At 36.1% G+C, this 21401-nt stretch overlaps 1 protein-coding gene across 2 annotated transcripts; it reads left to right on the forward strand.

Moving 5' to 3' along the window:
- The first annotated feature begins 2288 nt into the window (after nucleotides 1-2288).
- On the forward strand, nucleotides 2289-20781 carry LOC131004638 (probable acyl-activating enzyme 16, chloroplastic). 2 transcript variants are annotated; one of them, XM_057931337.1, is made up of 18 exons: nucleotides 2289-2749; nucleotides 4902-5078; nucleotides 5877-5991; nucleotides 6339-6426; nucleotides 10052-10263; nucleotides 10938-11056; nucleotides 12686-12835; nucleotides 12966-13033; nucleotides 14302-14407; nucleotides 16720-16878; nucleotides 16980-17033; nucleotides 17113-17193; nucleotides 18267-18404; nucleotides 19030-19189; nucleotides 19489-19568; nucleotides 19733-19878; nucleotides 20295-20352; nucleotides 20453-20781. In XM_057931337.1, exons 1-16 carry the CDS (start codon nucleotides 2588-2590, stop codon nucleotides 19832-19834), a joined length of 1971 nt encoding a protein of 656 aa, XP_057787320.1. In that variant the 5' UTR covers nucleotides 2289-2587; the 3' UTR covers nucleotides 19835-19878; nucleotides 20295-20352; nucleotides 20453-20781. The 2 variants fall into 2 exon arrangements, with proteins under 2 accessions (XP_057787320.1, XP_057787319.1); XM_057931336.1 differs by having other exon boundaries at nucleotides 2299-2749; nucleotides 4887-5078.
- Nucleotides 20782-21401: the final 620 nt, after the last annotated feature.

Here is a 21401-nt window from a genome sequence, read left to right on the forward strand (position 1 = left end):
TTTTAACTGTTTAATTGTAATAATATTTGACTGGTTATTAATTGGATTAATTGCATGTAATATCATGAACTTAACGCGAAATCCAAATTTAGCACAAATTTAAAAGGTTTCAATTAATATCACTACCTATGCCCCGTGTCCAATTTTAGCACCGTTTTGTTTTCCGACAGAACCACGTGGCAATGACGTGTCTTTCGGTAGACACGTCATTGCCACGTACTCCGAAGAGAGAGAGAGAGAGAGAGAGAGAGAGAGAGGGGGCTAAAATCGACGGGTTTGCAGAGGGTGGCGCGACGACCCCGACCCCCCCTCAGCCTACCAGAATGATGAGGGTGGCGGCGTCGCGAGGAGGGGAGTCGCCGAGAAGGGGAATCGCGCAGAGGGCGGCGGCGGCGCGACTGAAAATTCTGGAATTGGGGGTAGGGTTTGAAAATTCTGAAAATTCTGGAATTGGCGGCACACGTCGCCGGAATCGCGAGGAGGAGGTGAGAGGTGGAGGCGGCGGCACTCGTCGCCGGAATCGCGAGGAGGAGGTGAGAGGCATGGGCGGTGGAAGAGGAGGAGGTGAGGGTGGAGGCGGCGGCACTCGTTGCCGGAATCGCGAGGAGGAGGTGAGAGGCATGGGCGGTGGAAGAGGAGGAGGTGAGGGTGGAGGCGGCGGCACTCGTTGCCGGAATCGCGAGGAGGAGGTGAGAGGCGTGGGCGGTGGAAGAGGAGGAGGTGAGGGTGGAGGCGGCGGCACTCGTCGCCGGAATCGCGAGGAGGAGGTGAGAGGCGTGGGCTGTGGAAGAGGAGGAGGTGAGGGTGAAGGCGGCAGAAGAGAGAGAAAGAGAGAGAGAGAGAGAGAGAGAGAGAGCTTGGCTCGCCGGTCGGAAGCTTGTACCGGCAAGCCACGTAGGATCAAAGCATGTGCCGACAAGCCACGTCAAAAAACGGTGTTAAAATTGGACACGGGGCATAGGTAGTGATATTAATTGGAACTTTTTAAATTCGTGCTAAATTTGAATTTCGCATTAAGTTCATGATATTACATGCAATTAACCTTTATTAATTTATCATTTTTCTTCCTCAGACATGCCAAAATTTTAATTCCACAGCTGAAATAAATACCTGATATAACTATGCTACTTTACCATGCACTTATAAAAGATAAATTAGTTACTATATCTATAATCTCTACGATAGAAAAAAATGAGTTGTATAATGAAATCCCACATTAATATTTAAATTTTTAATTGTATTTCTACATTTTTTTTAATTAAATGTGGTCATTACTAATTTACCAGATACTACTTGAATTAGTAATTGTTTTTAAGAAAACTTAAGATTATAAAATGTGGTTATAGTAGACACCTAGTGCCATTTGTCTGGCACGAATTATACATGTCTTGAGAAACTAATGTTATTTCCAAATTCCAAATTCTTGATTTGATTGATTTTTTACCATACGAAGAAAATAGTAATAATCTTGAAAACAAGGAAAATATTGCCACTTTTCATGATTCTTATTCCCTATTTTTTTTAAAAAACAATTATTGTTACTACTACTACTATAACTATCAGAAACGATCACCTACCCACCGTGGGCATGCATAACGTGCCCACTATGATGTGTCAATTATAATTATAGTAAGATAGTTTTAATTAGAGTAAGATTTATTAATTCTCTTTCTTAATTAAAATTGCCACATGTTATGCTTGCCCACAGTGGGCATGTTATGCTTGCCCACGGTGGATAGGTGATCGGTTCTGATACAACTATTGCTACTAATTAATTTAATTTTAAAAATGTTAATTTAATTTTAGAATTACGATTCATGTGGTATATACTTTAATAATGTACATTGTTGTTATTAGAAAATTATTAGGAAAAAAATTGTGCATGCTAATTACAATTTAATTAGTACATCGATTAATTAATTATATTAATTAATACAAATTTAGAATTCTAATAATTTTTTAATATTTTCAAACACAATTAATTATATAAGAAAATTTTACTTTTTCTAAAAACCATATTATAAAAAAAATAACATTCTCAGTTATCATTTTTTTATATATATTAACAGTATTAAATAAAGAAATATAAAGACCGCGCCACAGAAAACTCGAACCCAAAACCTTTGATACGAAACATTAACTTCTTACCGCTTGGTCAATAGACATCCAATTTCAATTAACATTTGTTTTCCTGTCAAACAAACGTAAGTACATAACGTAGTATTTGTCTAGAAATGGACCTAAAGTTGGCACTCATTGATTATAAAAAGTAGTACTAGTATTAATTGTTCATGATAGATTTTTTTTTGTTTTTACTTTTTCTTTTATGAGGTAGTTCATGATAGAGTAGGCTCCTATATTTTAAAGTTGAATTCAGCTGTGTGGGGAATGAATAATTGCCCGGAGATTTCGATGCTTTGTTCTCACCGAAACATCTTTCCACTCCCCTTGCTTGTCTCGCTCCTCCAATGCTGAAAATTCATAGCTACTTCTTTTAATTGAAACACACGTACACCCACTAAGCAATTTTGTCTTCTACAGTTTGACCTTTGAAGAATCTTTTATCTATCTCTTCAAGGTTTCACCCATGATGCTTGCGAGTTCTTGTTCTGTACCAATTTCCTGCAATCCGAGGCTAGCTTCGAGTTTTTTGCAATCCAACCAACATAGGTTGATCAGCTGCCGGCTTCTCTTCAAGAAAGGTGGCAGATTTCTTAGCAGAAGTCAACGAGTTTACTGCGAGTCTCAGGTAATTCTTTTTGGTCGCCCAGCTAATTTTTCTTGTGTGTGTGTGAGTTTATAGTATATATATATTTTTTTGTTTAAATTTTTGTTTGGTCGAGCACAAACTTTTCGTGATATTGCTGCACTACTCAAGACTTTTGTATTTCCTGGTTGGTTGATGTTAATGTGGCTGTTTAGTTTCTGTGCAAATGATCAGTCTGATTAGTTGGAACTGTTTACTATTGGTTTTGGACTGATGATGATCTTGGTTCCTCTTTTTGTCGTTTTCCTTTTCAGCGTTTTCTTTTTCAGAATTGCCTAATAAATAGCAGTTTCTGATAACCCGTGTGCAATTCCTTTTCATGTATGTAAGAGTTTTTTGTTCCAGAGAAGAAATGTATAATTTCGACTCAACTTGATGTAAGTAAAACTTAATTTGCTCGATTGTTCTTCGAGTACATGTCGATTGAAGTTGATAGATCATGGCTGCTTGGAGCTAGGGTATAGCCAGTAATGGCAACAGATACAAAAGCACAAAGATGAGTTTGGTCACTTTGTGATGAGATTGGTGATGAGTGCATTACAAGTTTACAACAAGGAATGTACTTATCAATGTGCTTTGGGTAGGGTGGCATGGCATACACAAACAGCCAAAAACATCCCAAACACAGACTAGCTTTAAAGCTTCAAGTATCACTAGTAAATTTCTATGATAAAATGTAAAATGATTGTCATACTACAAGGGGCTAGACTTGGACCTATTTCCATTACATAGAAACAATTTTTTTTCAATATTTTGTTTAACTAGTTTAAGTTGTTGGGTCAACTGAAAACTTGGAGCCATGTCCATTACACAGAAACAAAACATTTTCAATATTTTGTTTAACTAGTTTAAGTTGTTGGGTCAACTGAAAACTTCAAACTTCTTAATTTGGATTTGCTGTGCAACGTTGAGGTTCATTATCAGACTTGTGGTCTTAATTCAATTCAATGTTCTTGTTTCTTATTGTAATATAGAGAAAATATATGAGCTCAACCAAGGTGTTATGAGGGCTGTGCTAAAAAAGTAACCTTACATGAGTATCGGGATTTCAGGTTGTTACTGCCAAAAGAAACTTATTGTAGCACGAGCCTTGTGATCTAGAGCTCTAAGTGATGAGTTCACATAATTTATCATATGACATAAAAAAACATAAAAAAGCACCAACTTAAACAAATTACTCAAATATTCATATATATGAATTGGATCATGAGACATAGGAAGAACTTTGAAAAGTTTGACAAGAGAATGTCTTATTGTGAGAATTTTATTGAAAACTATAATATCATGCCTCTGAACAGATGTACTGCGTGGTTCAGGTAAGCTTCTTAAGAAATTTGATTGAGGACATATATCTGTATCTTTCTCATACTTTTATGATGATTTCATTATACAATCGGGGCTGGTTGTTGACTTGTATTAGCCTGCCGATAGTAAATAACTGCATACTGTTGTTGATAAAGAAACAAATGCAAATAAGAGGAATCATTTCTGATTTCATGGACAAAACTATGAGTGCTCATTCTTTCACTCCTTTATTTGGTTGGTTCTTTTTTTATCAGCTAAATTGTATTATCTGGCCTTAGTGACTGCTAACTGAACCTTACCACTTACTTAAGATAACTTATTGAGTAAAAGAATAAACCCGAGAGAATGAACTGGAGTAAGAAGAGCTACTAGCGTACAGTTTATAGCATCTCGAGAGCTTGTTGAGAAAAAGCGAAAAAGAACAGGAAATTCATTTTTAGCATGTGACATGAGTGATGAGTCTAATTCAAATTCAGTGACAAGTTAATTTACTTCAACTGCTTAAAGTCTTTCTAGGAGGAATTAAGTTTGGTGTACTATTTTGTCTAAAGCTGTCTGACAAACTTATAACATATCTAGAAAAGAATTTTGATTTGATAAATGTAGAATGAAATGAGAATTTTATGTGCTTGCTGCTGCTGGACATTTCCGCTTTTGTGTTGAAAAATATGTGGTAAATAAGCAATGCAGCGAGCTTATAGTCATTTATGAGATCTGTTTCTCTTCAATCACCATGTTGTTGCAATGTGGAAATTTCAGCAAATCCCGAGGACAAAATATTTTAACATCTTAATTCCTTGTCAATGCTTTGAAGACAAATGATGTGCAGATCAGAAAATTTGCTCCTGTTTTGGAAAGTGAAATAGCATCAGAAAATGGGATCTTACCATCTAATGACTGGAAAACAGTTCCTGATATTTGGAGGACTTCTGCTGAAAAATTTGGTGATCGTGTAGCATTGGTGGATCCGTATCATGATCCTCCAACAAATATGACCTATAAACAGGTTAGTTTTGGGTCCTCATTTCTTAATATTTTTTTCCCCATTGGACATTTCAGGTGCAAGTAATTGCATGTATCATGTTCTCCTTGAGTAACTTTGGAGAGAACTTCCTTGTAGTGCTTCTAATTTTTCCATTTTCACCTACTGCCATTTTCACCTACTGAACACAATGTGTAACTTCGAGCATTACCTTTTACTGTGATGTACCTTCACCATAAATCTTTTAACTGAACTGCATCTACATTTATGCATTGGACATTAAGATTGTTCCCCAGCTACTTTTAGTACTGTTTGAAGTTTTAATTCACCATCAGCTTTTTAACTGTAGGCTGAAACTTTTCTTTCAGAATCTTGATGTCGTAATCGTTGTGCAGCTCTTAAGACTTGTTTTTTTCAAATGCATGTATGTCTTCTCTTGAAGTAGAAATGTGTATGTTGTATCAAAAGGAAAAATATTTTTTGTTTCATCTGTAGAAAGGAGTTCCTTAATAAATGGTAATTTCCTCTGTAAGTATTCGGGCAAATGGCAAAGTACTTTCCAGGCTACCAAAATTGAGTAATATCTGTATATAAAAGCTAATGAGGTTGTTAACTTGAAAAAAACTAATTGTAAGAATTTCTAAATTCAGCTGTTTGGTAGGGAAAGATGTAGGGGTATGAGGTGCTACATGTTTTACCTCTTATGTGCTGCCAAGAAATTAATATGATGTCTGTGAGATCTAATGATTATTTGAGGAAATCTGGTTTCTTCGTACTTTCTTAGATCAACTTCTTCTGAAGTATTTCCTTGATATATTTCAGCTAGAGCAAGAGATCTTGAATTTCTGTGAAGGCTTAAGGGTCATAGGATTGAAAGCAGAAGAAAAGATCGCCCTGTTTGCTGATAATTCATGCCGATGGCTTGTTTCAGACCAAGGTATGCTTGGGGTACACTATCCTCCCAACACCTGAAAAAGGGAGAGAAACTTAATCTGTTTGAAAACTCCATTTGGATGTGATGACCTAAAAACTGATGGATTTGTCATACTCAAGCATTCAATAGTTAAGAAACCTCAGTTCTCCTTCTGCACGTTTACAGTCTGATTGTGTTCCAATAAAGTTCATAATTTCTGTGCTCAAACATTTTTTCTCTATGTAAATCAGATCAATACTGCTGGCCGTGCATTTCATTCCACATATCAGTGCATTGCATTGTTTCTCATGACATAATTTTATACTTCTTGATGCCATAACTCTTTCTGTAATATGTTAAGTTTACCTCAGGTATTATGGCCACTGGAGCAATCAACGTTGTCAGAGGTACAAGGTCATCTGTTGAAGAGCTTTTGCAGATATACAACCACTCTGAAAGGTGAAAAAAATAAATTAATTTAAACGATTTGGTCTTCTATTTTCCATTATATCTAATCCTAGCAGAAAGGAATCAAATTGAGCTTATCTTGTTTGGAATATATAATTATTACCAAATTCAGTTGGTGAATATAACTCCTTAAGCATAGAAAAGAGAGGGACTGCCTGATGAAAATTCTGACAAAAAAACAAACAGAAGGGTTGCTAAGCACCTCAGATGCTTTAACAAATGAGAAATCTGAATAAAAACAAGGGTTAAGGTACAAATGCCCCCCTAAACAAGACACCCCTAGAGCGTATCCCTCCCTATTCTCGATGTTGGCCCAAAAAAACCCCCAAAGTCAAAAACAATGGTACACTTAAACCCATGAAGAAAACGGTCGTCTGACGCCGTTTAGTTAAATTTTTTTTTTAATTCTGGAAGGGGCCCTCCTCTCACAACCATGGCCACCGGCGCCGATCTCGTCGGAACATCGGAAATCTACCAACAACCGAAGCGGCAGAAGCTCGTGTGCAACCTCCGCGGCGTCAAAGGCACCGGTAAATCCGACAGGGAAGGCTTTTATGCCGCCGCGTTGTGCCTACACCAGCACCACCCCAAAACCCTCGCCGGCAACGTCGCTGGCTTCGGCTACTTCATGGATCTCCTCGAGATCCTCTTCCGGATTCTAGAAGGCTCCTCTTTCAGATCAATTGAGAGGTAGCAGGCGGCAGATCTTCATTTTCGTGTGAGTCAACCGCCGATTGAAACAATTGTCATCTTCGTTGATTGACGAGAAAATCTCGCAAGAGTCGGCAGCGCCGTTAATGGCAGAGTATGGGTGGTTGAGTTTTAACATAGATTTTTCAAGTGTATTTTAGTAGAGAGGGGATGAAAAGATGGTGGAGACTGTAGAAATTTTTGGGGATTTCATATTGATGATTTTGATGGATATTGGGGGTTGTTTGGGGAAGATGTGGCGGTGGCTTGTGCTTTGTGGCAGACATCGAAGCGGCAGAGAGAAGAGAGGTTGGGAAAATGATTAAGAACAGAGAAGCTACATGGAGATGACCATGGGTGGGGTGGAGGCGATAGCAGGCGGCGGGTATTTCGGCATTTTCGCTGGAAAGTTTAGGGAGAAAAGATGATCAGCGAAGAAGAGAGGCTGAGAGATGGCGACAACTCAGGCCGAGGCGATGACCGGCGGCGAATGGTGGCCCCCCTTCCAGAATTAAAAAAGAAAAGAAAATTAACTAAACGGCGTCAGACGACCGTTTTCTTCATGGGTTTAAGTGTACCATTGTTTTTTACTTTGGGGGGTTTTTTGGGCCAAGGTCGAGAATGGGGAGGGATAAGCTCCAGGGGTGTCTTGTTTAGGGGGGCATTTGTACCTTAACCCTAAAAACAATTAAAGCAAATTCAAATTGTATGGTAGTTGTCAGCAGCTCGTGCAAAGCATGGGGAATGATGATTCTCTAAATCAACTTTGTCGATGGAGGTCTGTAGATTTTAATATTCCTAATGAGTATCATTAGTTACAATGCACCAACCAATGAAGCATTGTTTGAAAAATGAATTGGGATGAAGAACTGGTACGCCGGGGTGATGTTCATCTACAGCAGGGAAAGATGAAGTATAGGAAAATTACATTATCGAAACTTGGAGTATAGTTGATATGAAGAGTAAATTGGTTTGCTGGTCTGTTGTTACTTCTTTGTTAAAACTTAAATGTTAATACTTCATGGGAAAAAATGTCTATTCCCTAGCCTGCTAGTTGCTATGATAATTCTACCTGCCGTTTGTTTTTCTATTACTAATTATAACTCCTTTTGCTAGCTTGCTCTCCCACTAGACTGAAACAAATTGTTTCTACGATCACCAAAGTGGCGCATATACACCCTCCTTTTCTTTTTCCTAAAGTCCCATTGAGACAATAAATTGACAGGACCAGTTTTGGTTGATAAATGGAATATTAACTAATAGTGTTGCAAGTGGGAAAACTTTCTCCCCTATCTCTTCATTTATCCTTTTATTTATACTGAACTATGGCTATTATGTTAGACGCTGATGGTTTTGCATAATTTTTGGAGCCTTGGCAGTGTTTTTTAATGTTATATTTTTCCTAAAAACAGGGGGTGGAGGGGGATCACTAGCTTGAATGGTTTCAAAAGGGTATAATAAAATAGTCGATATAATCTTTGTGGTACACTTTAGGATTCTTTTGACGGAAATGGCTAGTGAAGTGTATGCTAGAAATTACGAGATTGTTAAAATTTGGGATCAGACTCAGAGAATGAGGATGTCTTATGGGATTTCTTGGATGGTAATGCCCACATTCATCGAGTCTCTTGGGATGTGGTAATAATCCCTAAATAATTAGGTAGATTAGGTATCATTTGATTGAAGAACCAGGCGTTGTTGGGCAAGTGGTGGTAGAGAATTCAAATTGAAAATGATTTCCTTTGGGGTAGAATTATCAAAAGTATGTATGGGGGAAACTAGCTGTATATAGTACTTTTTGAAATCCCTTGGAAATTTATCTCCAGATTTTACCCCAATTTTCTTCAATTGGCAGAGTCCGCAATAGAGGAGGGAATAAAGTGGGGATTTTAGAGAAGATATTTGGGTTTGGAACTGTTCTTCTGCTGAATCTCATCTCTTTCATATAGTTATTTCATATTCACAATGACCCTATTGCTTCTTTGGCTGTTCCCAATTCCAACCCTTCTTGTCAATCCTCTTTCTCACTGGACTTTCACTTTTATAAAATTTTGGAGAATCCAAAATGAATGATTTTTCACTGTAGTAAACCAGGCGGAAGTTGTTAGATTGAGGCAAAACTCAGAGGATATTAAAAGATGCATTAGAGTCATGTGAGGTGTTATCTTGTAGTAAATGTTTTTTATTTTTTCCCCCTAGGGATCCAATTCTCCGTCCCGTGGGTCAAAAATGTTTGGGAAGCCCCCAACATAAGAAAGTTCAGTTCAGTTCTTTCCAACGTAAGAATGTTCGGACCTCATCATTTAGTAGTGCCCCTTTTATTCTAACTTATGATATAGGATGCTAAACAAATTGGGATTATTATGATTCAAGCCATGGTCTATGCTTGATTTTTCTATTTAAGTTTTGGTACCTAGTAGCTATGTCAACAAAATAGGCCAAATTTTAATATGGAATCCATCCTTTACGTAGTGTGCTGGTCGCTTTGGTTAGAAAGAAATAGCAGAATCTTCGAAGATTGTGAGGAGATGAGGGATGGGATTAAAGTTGTGGTTGTTTGGTGGGTTCTAGTATTTAAAGAATTTCAAACCTTTCTTGTATTGGAATTTGTTAAGAGATTGGATCATCGTGCGGTAGTATGACTTATTCCCTCTGGGACTGCTCATGACATTGTTCGGTTCTAATTTCATTAATAATGTTTCTTTGTTTCTTATCAAAGTAACAATAATAATTTGTGATGGGACTCTGTTTGGGGTGCATTCTGTTTTACACCATGGTTATATTGATTTGCAAGTGATACATCACTGCTATCATATGCCAAATATTACTTTTGTTTTATTTTGTCTGCTACTAGTAGATGATACATCACTACCCATTGGATATATTTTCTTGAATTAAACTCTAGCTTTTTGTTTTTTAACTGCAGTGTTGCTCTTGTGGTAGATGATCCTGAAATGTGCAATCGGATTTCAGAGACCTTCGAATCTCGAGCCACTGTAAGGTTTATTGTTTTGCTATGGGGAGAGAAGACAAACATAATCAATGAAGCTGCACCAGAAGTTCCTATTTATAGTTATAAGGAGATAATAAATATGGGTTGTGAAAGTCGTGAAGCTTTACATCATTCTGAAGATGCTAGTAAGTCCGTTTTATATGCTATTAAATAATCCTAATTAATTTCATTTTTCAGAAAAAAATCTTTCCCTTGATATATCCATAATAGAATGTAACAGGAAGTTATGTTTAGGGTTTTATGATATGCATTGATATGTGATATATTTACTTTACTCTGCAAATAAGCTATATCGACATGCCTAGCATAGGTCTCCATATATATGCAGCAGTTCTTGAAGCGAAACATTTCCTGCTTTTATATTTCAAAATAATTTAATCATATCGTGCATCAAATGTGTACTAAATAAATTACTGTGTAATGCAGAAAAGTATAGTGACATTTATGGAAAAAGTATAAAGTATATTCCACAGTAAGAGAGTCTCCCATATACATAGGGAGTGGAAAACTATGGTTAGAACTAGGTTAATCTAAACCTAAGATAACATCAGATATATAAGGAAACCTAGATACAGATATATTCTATAACACTATACTACTTTTTGTCTTCAATTATATCTCTGTATCCCAAAAAGGATAAAAGAAATGCTTGTACTTCCCCAGTTTGCGAGGGCCAGGGGTTTTAATGAGATTTGATTCAAGATTTAGTATGCCAATTCATTGCTTATTTCATCTGTTTCTGAGTTTTGATTTACACCATCCCAATTAATAGTAGCTGATTGGGGAACATCGGTTTCAGGGAGAAAGTTCACTTATGAAACTATAAGGACTGATGATATTGCTACACTTGTATATACAAGTGGGACAACTGGTAATCCTAAAGGTGTTATGCTTACGCACAAGAATCTGCTGCACCAGGTTGGCTTTTTTTTTTTTCCTATTAAATTTCTTATCAGCTAATAGATATCTTTATATGGTTAAAGTACTCTGATCTTTCTAATTTGAAATAACTAAATTTTCCATTGAGCAGTATAAAGTTCCACGAGCACATTTCATGCTTGTAGTAACTTTTTGATGGATATTCCTACATGGGGTGTAGTACATGTGTTCATTATATATGATATGCATTGTGGCCGATTAATCAAAGCACTTTTGTATTTTATCAAGGAGAAGTAGTTGTCTTTTAGCTGCAGTGTGTTAATGCACACCAAGAAGATTTTCCTGGTCAAATGGCAGAGCAAGCACTGCCTATGCAAATTGGTGGCTATTGTTTCATTTCTGTCCAGTTGCATAATGTTATTCAGGGTTTTCTTTGATTTTTCGTATTTGGCAATAAAGAATTCAAATGTCAAATAGGCCTTCAAAGTTCATATAAGTAGAGTCAGCTAAAGAAAGTTGATTTGCATACAAATTGAAAGTACGCATCTATGGTAGCAATGGATGATAATCATGATATCCTCATCTGAGGAGCTGTAAACTGGAGCCAGTATGCTTCCACAGACCGTGGAAGTAAAAGTGTAAACTTAAAACAATTTTGAAACTTAAAAAATTCAGCCAAATAAGGGAAGGTTAGTATATTCATAGTGAATCAAAAAATAGCCATGTTAATCACCAAAAAGAAATATGTTAGTTACCATTCTGTTAAAACAGGCTTCTATTACATTAGAGAAAACTATTTCTGCTTCTTGGGAACATCAAATGGACTAGAGAAAGCCATAATGAATTATTTCTGATGTATTATCACACAAAATTATCTAGTCTACTTATTATATTCCACTCCATTTCCTAATAACAAAATTAAGTTTAGCAATAATAAAAACAGTTAATAGCTAAACAATTCACCAACTTTGACTTGATTTTGGTTTTGACAAGTTTTATAAACCCTTGCAATAACATCACTACTTTCGATTTGTAGCAAAATAGACACGTTCAATATTTTCCGAAGATCAGAAAAGATGACATGGTGTGATTTTTTCGACAATTCCCTAGTTTCTCAAACAAATATCCTGCCAACATGGAAAAAGCATGCCCAGGTCACTTTTTCAGTCGTCATATTTTTTTGGATATGTCAATTTTACTACATATTGAAAGATGTTATTATTGCAACAAGTACAAAACATGCCTATTTTTTTTGGAAATGATCACCTATCTTCTATTGGGGACATTCACAGTTCCACTCAACAATATGCCAGTGTCACATTAGTTGCCATACATAGAGTTCCCTTTCTCATTTAGAATTTATTATTTTTACATGTGATTATTGTACACATTGTACCTTGTCATTGTTGGACATAAGGCATCATCAAATGTTCGAAAAGCTTGTTGCTCGAACTATGTTATTTTTCTACTTCGACACAATTTGGGGTATATAGAGTGAACTAGAGGATTTGGCATCTTGTAATATATCATTCAATTTAATTGATTTCAGGTTTCAGATGCTTTGTGTTTCAGTTGTTGTTCTCATTTTCTGTGTCTGATTCTTACTAAGGTTTCTAATTTTTGTTCCAAACGACACCATCTGATGAGATATTTGATTGTGCTGCGTAGATTAAAAACTTATGGGACATTGTGCCAGCTGTTCCTGGGGATAGATTTCTGAGCATGCTGCCGCCTTGGCATGCATATGAACGAGCTTGTGAGTATTTCATATTTACTCTTGGAATTGAGCACGTATATACTACAGTCAAGAACCTAAGGGTATGTAATTCATCCTTCGTCACCAAATGCTATAGCATTATCAAGTGGCTGTTTGCTGATTACATCAGGTTAACTATAAATCTACTTTCTTAAGTGAATAATAATAATTTGATAATTTATTTGATTGCAGGATGATTTGCGCCGATACCAACCTCATTATGTTATTTCTGTTCCCTTGGTATATGAAACACTTTACAGGTGAAGCTTACCTCACAATTTTTCTTTCCCAATAAGTCTATCAAATATTTGAAGGGAATGAGAGTCGGGAATGTGACTTCCATACAGAACATCATTAGAAGGTCCACTAAGGTAGACTCTTCCCCAAAAGCTAGGTTATAGGGAAGTCTCTGAGACAAAAACAATATTTTTGAACTCGAACAGTCGAACCGGACATCGAACTGGTCATTTAATTGGGCCAGTGGTTGACCAGGCAGATCACCCATTATTTCAAATAATACAAATGATTTTACCAATGCAAAGTAAATAGAATTTCCTTAGCAATATTTCTTCCACATTAAGAATGTATCGTTCATGTCAATGAAAATAAAATGTACTCCCTCCGTCCCACTAAAAGTGGCCTATATTCCATTTTGGGCCGTCCCACTATAAGTGGCTTGTTTCCATAAATAAATAAAAAATTTAACCCTTAAAAAGGTGTAGGCCCTACCACTTTTAACCGACTTCACCTTCTCCTTAATTCTTGTGCCAAAAAGTTTTGAGCCACTTATAGTGGGACGGAGGGAGTAGAACTTAGGACGCTAATAACTACTCCCTCCATCCACAAAAATTATGGCACTTTTGCCATTTCCGGCGTCCACCAAAAGTATTGCACTTTTCTTTTTAGTTCATGGGCCCACATCTTTTCCTTATTTTTTATCCTTACATATACCCCTTATTTCCGGGTTGCCCTTCCATGATGTTATGGAGCCTGCTCTGGTACCACTTGTTAAAACCCATTAAGTGGAACTCGTCCAAGTTTTTATAAGCCCCTGCTAAATCCCATGCTTCAGCAATGTTAGGCTAAAGAAGGATCAAAATTGAAGATGTACATCTGGTAACATTTATGAGTTTCTTGAAGCGCTTCACTTTGAAAAGGAGACAATCTACTAAATGTTAGTAAGGGTAGAATGGTGATATGGATCTGCCTCCATGTCTTTTTTTGTCAGTATCCTCGATTGATATCTGTCATATGGTGACATCTTCACTTTGCTTCTTCATCATGATGAATAATCAGTGGCTAAATTAGAATTCCAACTTGGTGAATTTCTGCATAACAAGGTTCACTACCAAATCAGATTCTGGTAACCACAAATGGCGGTAAATCTGAATATGTTCAAAGTTAAACTAGGATTATTAACCCATTGCTTCTTTAAGTGTGTTGCATTTTCCCAACCTTTCTGCCATTTTAGCTCCAATGAATTCCACTCTTTGTCATAGATGATCAATCTTTACTTCATATACTGCAGTGCGATCCAGAAGCAGATCAAAACTAGTTCAGCTGTTCGTAAACTTGTTGCTCTTTTATTCTTAAAGATCAGTTTCACATACATGGAGGCAAGAAGAATTTATGAGGTATCTTAAACTGGTGTTACTTTTCAAAACCTGTTGCAATTATGATGATGGTAACTCATTTTGGTAATATCGGAACATACATATTTGGGCATCTATTTCAGTTGCTCAATATGATATTCCTAATTCAACTGACTAGGTTGCTACAAATAATGAGTGATATGTCTTGCTTACTTTTGTTTAAATTTTTCTAAGAAGTGTAAATATGCATATTAGATCTTATGAGAATATTGTGATCATCAAATATGATCTCTGATAACTACTTATTTTCAGATTCTTATTTTTTTTTTCACCTTAAGTTATACATCTCAAACCGCAATATTGTCTGACAGCTCAAATACAACTCAAATAAAATTTGATGGTCGCTATGTTCTGATGAAGCAAAAGATCTTAAACTGAAGTTTTTGCTATCTTCTCATATACTTCCATCATATATAAGATTTGGACAGAGATATGATTTGTTTTCTGATTTAAACATTAGTTTTTTAAGCCCATGTTGGCAGCCACCGATATTTTAAATTGCATCCCTAAATACCTCTTTTTCTAGAGCTAATCTGCAAAATCTCTCTAAAGCGCAATATGTTATCAATTTGAACATTTGTAATCTGTGCCTTATAAGTGGATGAGGTAATGCTTTAAAACTTCTAGGCTTGTAATGCTGTGTACTGGTCTTTTTCACTTTCCTATGCAAACCTGCTCAAAACTAGTAGTTTTAGCTTGAATGAAGGCAATCCTGGAAGAGCTTCTGCAACTGTGTTGTATTCTAGTTAGCATAGGGCTATAGTTTCTTTCTTCAGTGCCACTTAATCTTGAAAAGGCCTGCTTTGGGTAGATGACTAGGTAACCAAATATCTTTTGGTTTAAAGAGCCCATGTCCTTCCAGCAAAGGCTTCTTTCATCATTGTGTTACCATATCCCACATCGGTTCCACATGAAAGAGTGGAATGGTATATAACCTTTGACCCTGGTTTTGGGTTAAGTTGGGACTCCCTAACTTATATGCCCAACAATTTGGTCCAACCTGCCGGATCAGGACGTTTACGGGAGTGTTAACATCCCACTTATTTAGATTATTATAGATTTTTTTTATATACACATAAGTTGTAAGTTTAAATTTTTTTAATAATAATAATAATAATAATAATAGTGATTATTAAGCGAAAAATAGATTTTGTAGTCCTTTATAGATTAGGTTATACTCCCTCCGTCCCACTTCAATTGGCACTTTTACTTTGGGCACGGAGATTAAGAATAAAGGGTTGAGTGTGTAAAGTGGGTGGGGGCCATTTGTTTAATGTGTGTAGAGAAGGTAGGGACCACATGCTATTTTTGGAAAGTGCCAATTGAAGTGGGACAAACAAAAAAGGCAAGTGTGCCAATTGAAGTGGGACGGAGGGAGTAATATTTAGTCAAGAAAGCAATTATTATACTTAAGTCATCAACAAGGAATTTACGTCCTTAAGAAATTTCAAAGAAAAATTTTCAGTGTGTAAGGATCGATTAATTAATAAGTCTAGAGGTTTGGCCATAAGTTATATAAAGATAGAAAGTATTTAGAAATTTTTTCAGTTTGTTAAAAATTAGGGTGTTATAGGGAGAGGCTACCTGGGGAGAGTGCCACATGACTTCAGGGGCTAGATGGGCGACCGGCCTGGGTCGATCGAAGGCTCCTCAGAGTGAGAGCCATCCGTTGATGCTTAGTCATAATGGGGGATGGATTGTTACGATATTCGACATCGGTTCCACATGAAAGTGTGGAATTGTATATAAGAGGGGGTCAACCCTTTACCTTTGACCATGGTTTTGGGTTAAGTTAGGACTCTCTAACTTATATGCATAACGGATTAAAATGCTGAGAGGTTGAAAATGGTGATGAATATTTTGTTCACTTTTATACAGTTTGAATTTTGAAAACAAATGTGAAACTGGAAGATGTATGTTCTGGTATTATTGTTGTTGCCTTTAAGTTGCTTACCTTAATCTTGCCTGACTTCATTTTCATGCCCATTTCCTCCATATAGCATACTTCCAGCTGATTCCTTCTTATCAAATCGCTACCCCAATAAAGTCCCTCAATGTTCTGCAAAATGTGTTGATTGAAATTGTTCTATATGGCGTTATATTGATGTTACTCGATTTTGATTTGTGCATGTTATCTGCTGTTACAAAATGTTCTTTGAGGTTCTGTTTCTGTTTTCTTTTTGAGTTGTCAGGGGTTCTGTTACTTGATATAATCTGTTAAATAGCTTTCCTATTTGCAGTACTGCATTCTAATTTTCAGTGCTGCGCTATTTTGTTTTGTTGTCTGTTCCTAGGGGAAATGTCTGACCAGAAATCTTGAACAACCTTCCCACATTTCTGCAGTGTTTGACTGGTTATGGGCAAGGATCATTGTTTTAATATTGTGGCCACTACATATATTAGCAAATAAAATTGTCTATAGCAAAATTCAATCCGCGGTTGGAATTTCAAAGGTTTGTGTTTCATATATGGCTTTGTAGACCTTTTCTTTAACAAATCATCAAGAAGAAGACCATCAAATTCCATTTACGAAAAAAATCTTCGAAATTGGCAGGCTGGTATAAGTGGAGGCGGCAGCTTGCCCCCACATGTTGACAGGTTCTTTGAGGTGAGATGTGCGTTTTGTTTGGTCAATGCTACCATGGATCTGGATCAAATTTTAACTTCTCTATGTTTTATTGACACAGGCTATTGGAGTAAAAGTTCAAAATGGATATGGCCTAACAGAATCATCTCCTGTGGTAGCAGCTCGAAGACTAAACTGTAACGTAAGTAACATTATTCTTGCATTAGAAGTATATGGAATTTAGCATTGCTAAATAATTATAAAATGATGAAGTTTAACCTTTTTGTTTCGTTATTCTGTGATGCTGAATTAAGGTTGTCACAGGACTGGAGTAGAGGCCGTTTCGTTTAATGTACTTCTTTTGGGGATAAACTTGATTTGATTGAATGCTGGCCTTACTTATTTCAAGATTTTTTTCTTCTTTTTGAGAATAACATAGTTTCTGGAAAGACCACATCTTTTGAGAATGGAGAGTCAAATAAATTTCTTCTTACCAATCTAACAAAGACTATTAAGGAAAAAAAAATACTTGTGGCCTGCCAGGATTATGAGAAAATAATAACTGCTTTTCTGGAAGTGGGAGCGTTACATAGGATTGAAATTTTGCAGCAATTTGTGCTGGCAATAATCCCTTGAGAAATTTTTCTTTTTCTTCTGAAATACCAGCTGTTCTGCAAACATGTGAACTTTGGAGGTGCTTGTGCCTTGTGGTGCCAATGAATGTTTTCACATTCCAAAAGTATCACAAATTGACAACTTCATGAGTTGCTTTCTAGAGTTACAAAAATGCAAATTGTATATATGTCCATACCTTGCAGAGTGGAATAAATGTACTTATTGCCTAGAGCTTAAACAGTCTGATAGTTTATGTTAAAAGCTATTCTGTTTCTTCTGATTTTCTGTTCTGGGAGAATATCTAATTAAGTTTCTGTAGAAAAACAAAACAGTGGAGGTTTTGGAAACCATACCTTTATTAAGGACTCTATTGAAGTCATTTATTGAAATTTAGTGTTATGGTTGTGAGTAAAAGTTCGCCATTTACGTTCTCATCCTCTAAACCCCAATCTTTTCCTCCTCCAATTTACTGTATAAACAACTGAACATTTATGCATTATAGAGTATAGAAAATTATCTCTTGTAAATCTAGTTTTGAATTACTATATTTGTTCTCTCTTGGATTTGCAGTAGTATAATTTAATTCCTAATACATTTTCATAGTATATATGTTCTTGTATGGCATATATCTTGATGATATCACAGCCTTAATGTTTGAAGGTTCTTGGTTCAATCGGACATCCTCTTAAGCATACAGAAATAGAAGTGTTTGATCCTGAAACGGATGTCGTTCTCCCTTATGGATCAAAAGGCATTGTCAAAGTAAGGGGTCCGCAAGTGATGAAGGGTTATTACAAGGTAGTTTCATCTCTTATTTTGGTATGTTGACATTACATATTAAGGTCTGCTCTCAAACAATTTAAGCTTAAACTTCCAAATAGTGTGGTCATAAAAAGGTTTTGACAAAGGCTGAAAAGAACAGACTTTTAATCTTTTATGAGATAAGGACAGACTTCTCTTTGTTGCTTCAAAAAATACTGATCGGATAAGTTATGCGGTTATCCTATCTCCTACACAGAAATCTTATGAGTTTGGCCTCAAATGACCTAACGTGCACTTGAGGAATTCCATTGATGATTCCAAATAATATGTCTTTCAACGATACCTTGTAGATTTACATATTGTATTTTGAAACAGCTTATAGGCTGTCTGATTTGACTCCTTGCGTACTCCCCAAAAATAGGCTTTTTACATGGCATTTCATTGTATGTACTAAAGAATTATATAGGAAAAAAATATTCTTTTTTCTAGGGATGCATAGCCGAATCATTGTGTTAACTTTATGTTTTTTCAGGTGACTCCCCAAATCATGGCAGCTTAACATATATATCTGCAGATTTTAGCATTCTTCAGCTCGTTGTTTGATATTTAAGTTAAATAGAATGGTAATTAACTAATGAATTTCTTTGATGTTTGATATCAGAATCCCTCCGCGACAAAAAAAGCTATAGATGAAGATGGCTGGCTGAATACTGGGGATATTGGCTGGATCTGTCCTCCTCATTCTAGAGGACGAAGTCGTCAATCTGGTGGGGTTATTGTTCTAGAAGGACGTGCAAAAGATACAATAGTCCTTTTGACAGGTAATAATCATTATATTAACGGTTCAATATGTTTTGCTTTCAGTTTACATGCTTCGTTGAATTTAAATTAGAGTGAGATGAAGTATACCATATCCACCCCCCCAACAAAAAAAAAAAAACTGAAAAAGAAAAACTATTCCTTTCTCAAGAGGACTTAGAAACATTGAATTGAATGTGTCGCCACTTATAGGAGGAGTAATTAGATCAAAATCTATCCCTTTCTTGTTTACAAGAGTTAGAACAACTCGACACTTACAGAATTCACATTTATTCCAACTCATAAGTAGTGGTTGTGGCAGGTGAGAATGTGGAGCCGGCAGAGATTGAAGAAGCTGCTCTTAGAAGTAGCCTTATTCAACAGATTGTCGTCATTGGCCAGGTGAATATAATCAGTTTATTTTCAGATCGGCTATCTTAACCATTTATTCCCTCTTAATAAAACAATAAGTACTAGTGCAAATGGGATTAGTATTTAAGAACATTATAACTCGGTATACAATAGGAATTTGTATCTGAGCTTGATATGGTACCGATGATGTGCAGGATCAACGACGACTTGGAGCTATCATTGTCCCAAACAAAGAAGAAATCCTATCACAAGCTAAAAGGTTGGCTATGGTGGAACCTGATGTTGCAAGAGCTTAGCAAGCAGAAACAGACTATCTACTGCATGAGGAGTTGAGAAAATGGTGAGAAAACTGATTCAACAAAGTTCCTTATTTCATTTTGGATAACCAATTTTTTTGTCATAAACCAAATACAAAAAATATCTAATTCCTTCCTTTTGGGGTTCTCAATCTCAAGTCAGTTAACAAATAACTGAGCTCCAGCTCGGATATATATAATTCTAGGAAAGTAATATTTTCTGCTCCAACAGCTTCGGACTCTGTTTTAATGATAAATTTAGGAGAAAAGATTACTAGATTAGTACACATATGATAGAGTGTTTGAAGGATTACATGATCAAACAAGTCCAGAATAGCTTGATCCATCAAGTATGGTGTGGATTAGGCTACACAATTTTATCTATCTAAGCTGTCAAAGTAAACGTCCCCAAATAGTATGAAATCTAGTGACAGAGTATGTAATTTTGCTTTTCTTGCAGGACCTCGGACTGTTCGTTTCAAGTTGGACCAATCCTGGTGGTTGATGATCCTTTCACGGTAAAACTTGCTTGCATCAGTATCAATAGTTAAACATTTAGGTAAATCTACCATTGAATGCATTATTGATCATAGTTTATGACTTCCGACTCCACTGCAGATTGATAGTGGTTTAATGACTCCTACCATGAAAATTCGAAGAGATCGTGTCGTGTCTTTGTACCAAGAGCAGATCGACAACTTGTACAAAGGAATTGTCTAATAGACGTTGGTTTTGTGTGTGTCTGTCTGTGTGAGAGAGAGAGAGAGAGAGAGAGAGAGAGACTTTAGCCTTCTGGTAGTTAGAATTAAGAGGGAAGAAGAATCCTATACATAATCACAAGAATTTGTAAGAAATAAAATTTATTTTATATGTTTCTGCTGCAAAGTATGTTTGCGAGTATCATAGTAAAGACTATTTATCCAGAATATATGGAGTTGCTAATAAAATGTTGGAGGTATCTACTTATTCTTGCAGTGATTTCGACTATAATACAGAGTTTTATAATTTTTTTTGAAATTACAAGAGGTATTAGAATAATCAGTTATGCAATCCGCACGCAGGTGGATCTCACCACCACCCAAATGGTGGGAACATCACCGCATGCTAGGCGAAAAATGTCATGCGTGTGGGACCTCAACACCAAACAATACAATACTACACGTAAGTGAGAATACAGCACCACCTAAAGTTTATTAACATCACCGTAAGTAAGCGGGATTAAACCTAAGACCTCTAACAAAGGAGAGTCTTTGTTTGGTCATAAATCAAACTAGTATTATTCTACTTTTAGGGCTCGTTTGATACGTGGTATGGGATAAGATGTGATATATTTGACTAAAATGTCTTTTATTATAAAGTTAATATATCAAACTAGCTTATTTCTTATAGTAAATTAAAATTTACCCACTCAAATAAAACTTTAAAAATTACCCACTTTTTGTGTTAAAACTTAAAAAATTACTCACAAATACATCATCAATTCATCACAAATACACTACACATTTTCAAAAAAAAATATAACATATCTCCTATCTCTCACTCTCTCCTCTCTCTTTTTGTGTGCGCA

This window comes from Salvia miltiorrhiza, unplaced genomic scaffold, assembly GCF_028751815.1.
Source record: "Salvia miltiorrhiza cultivar Shanhuang (shh) unplaced genomic scaffold, IMPLAD_Smil_shh original_scaffold_447, whole genome shotgun sequence".
NCBI lineage: Eukaryota > Viridiplantae > Streptophyta > Magnoliopsida > Lamiales > Lamiaceae > Salvia > Salvia miltiorrhiza.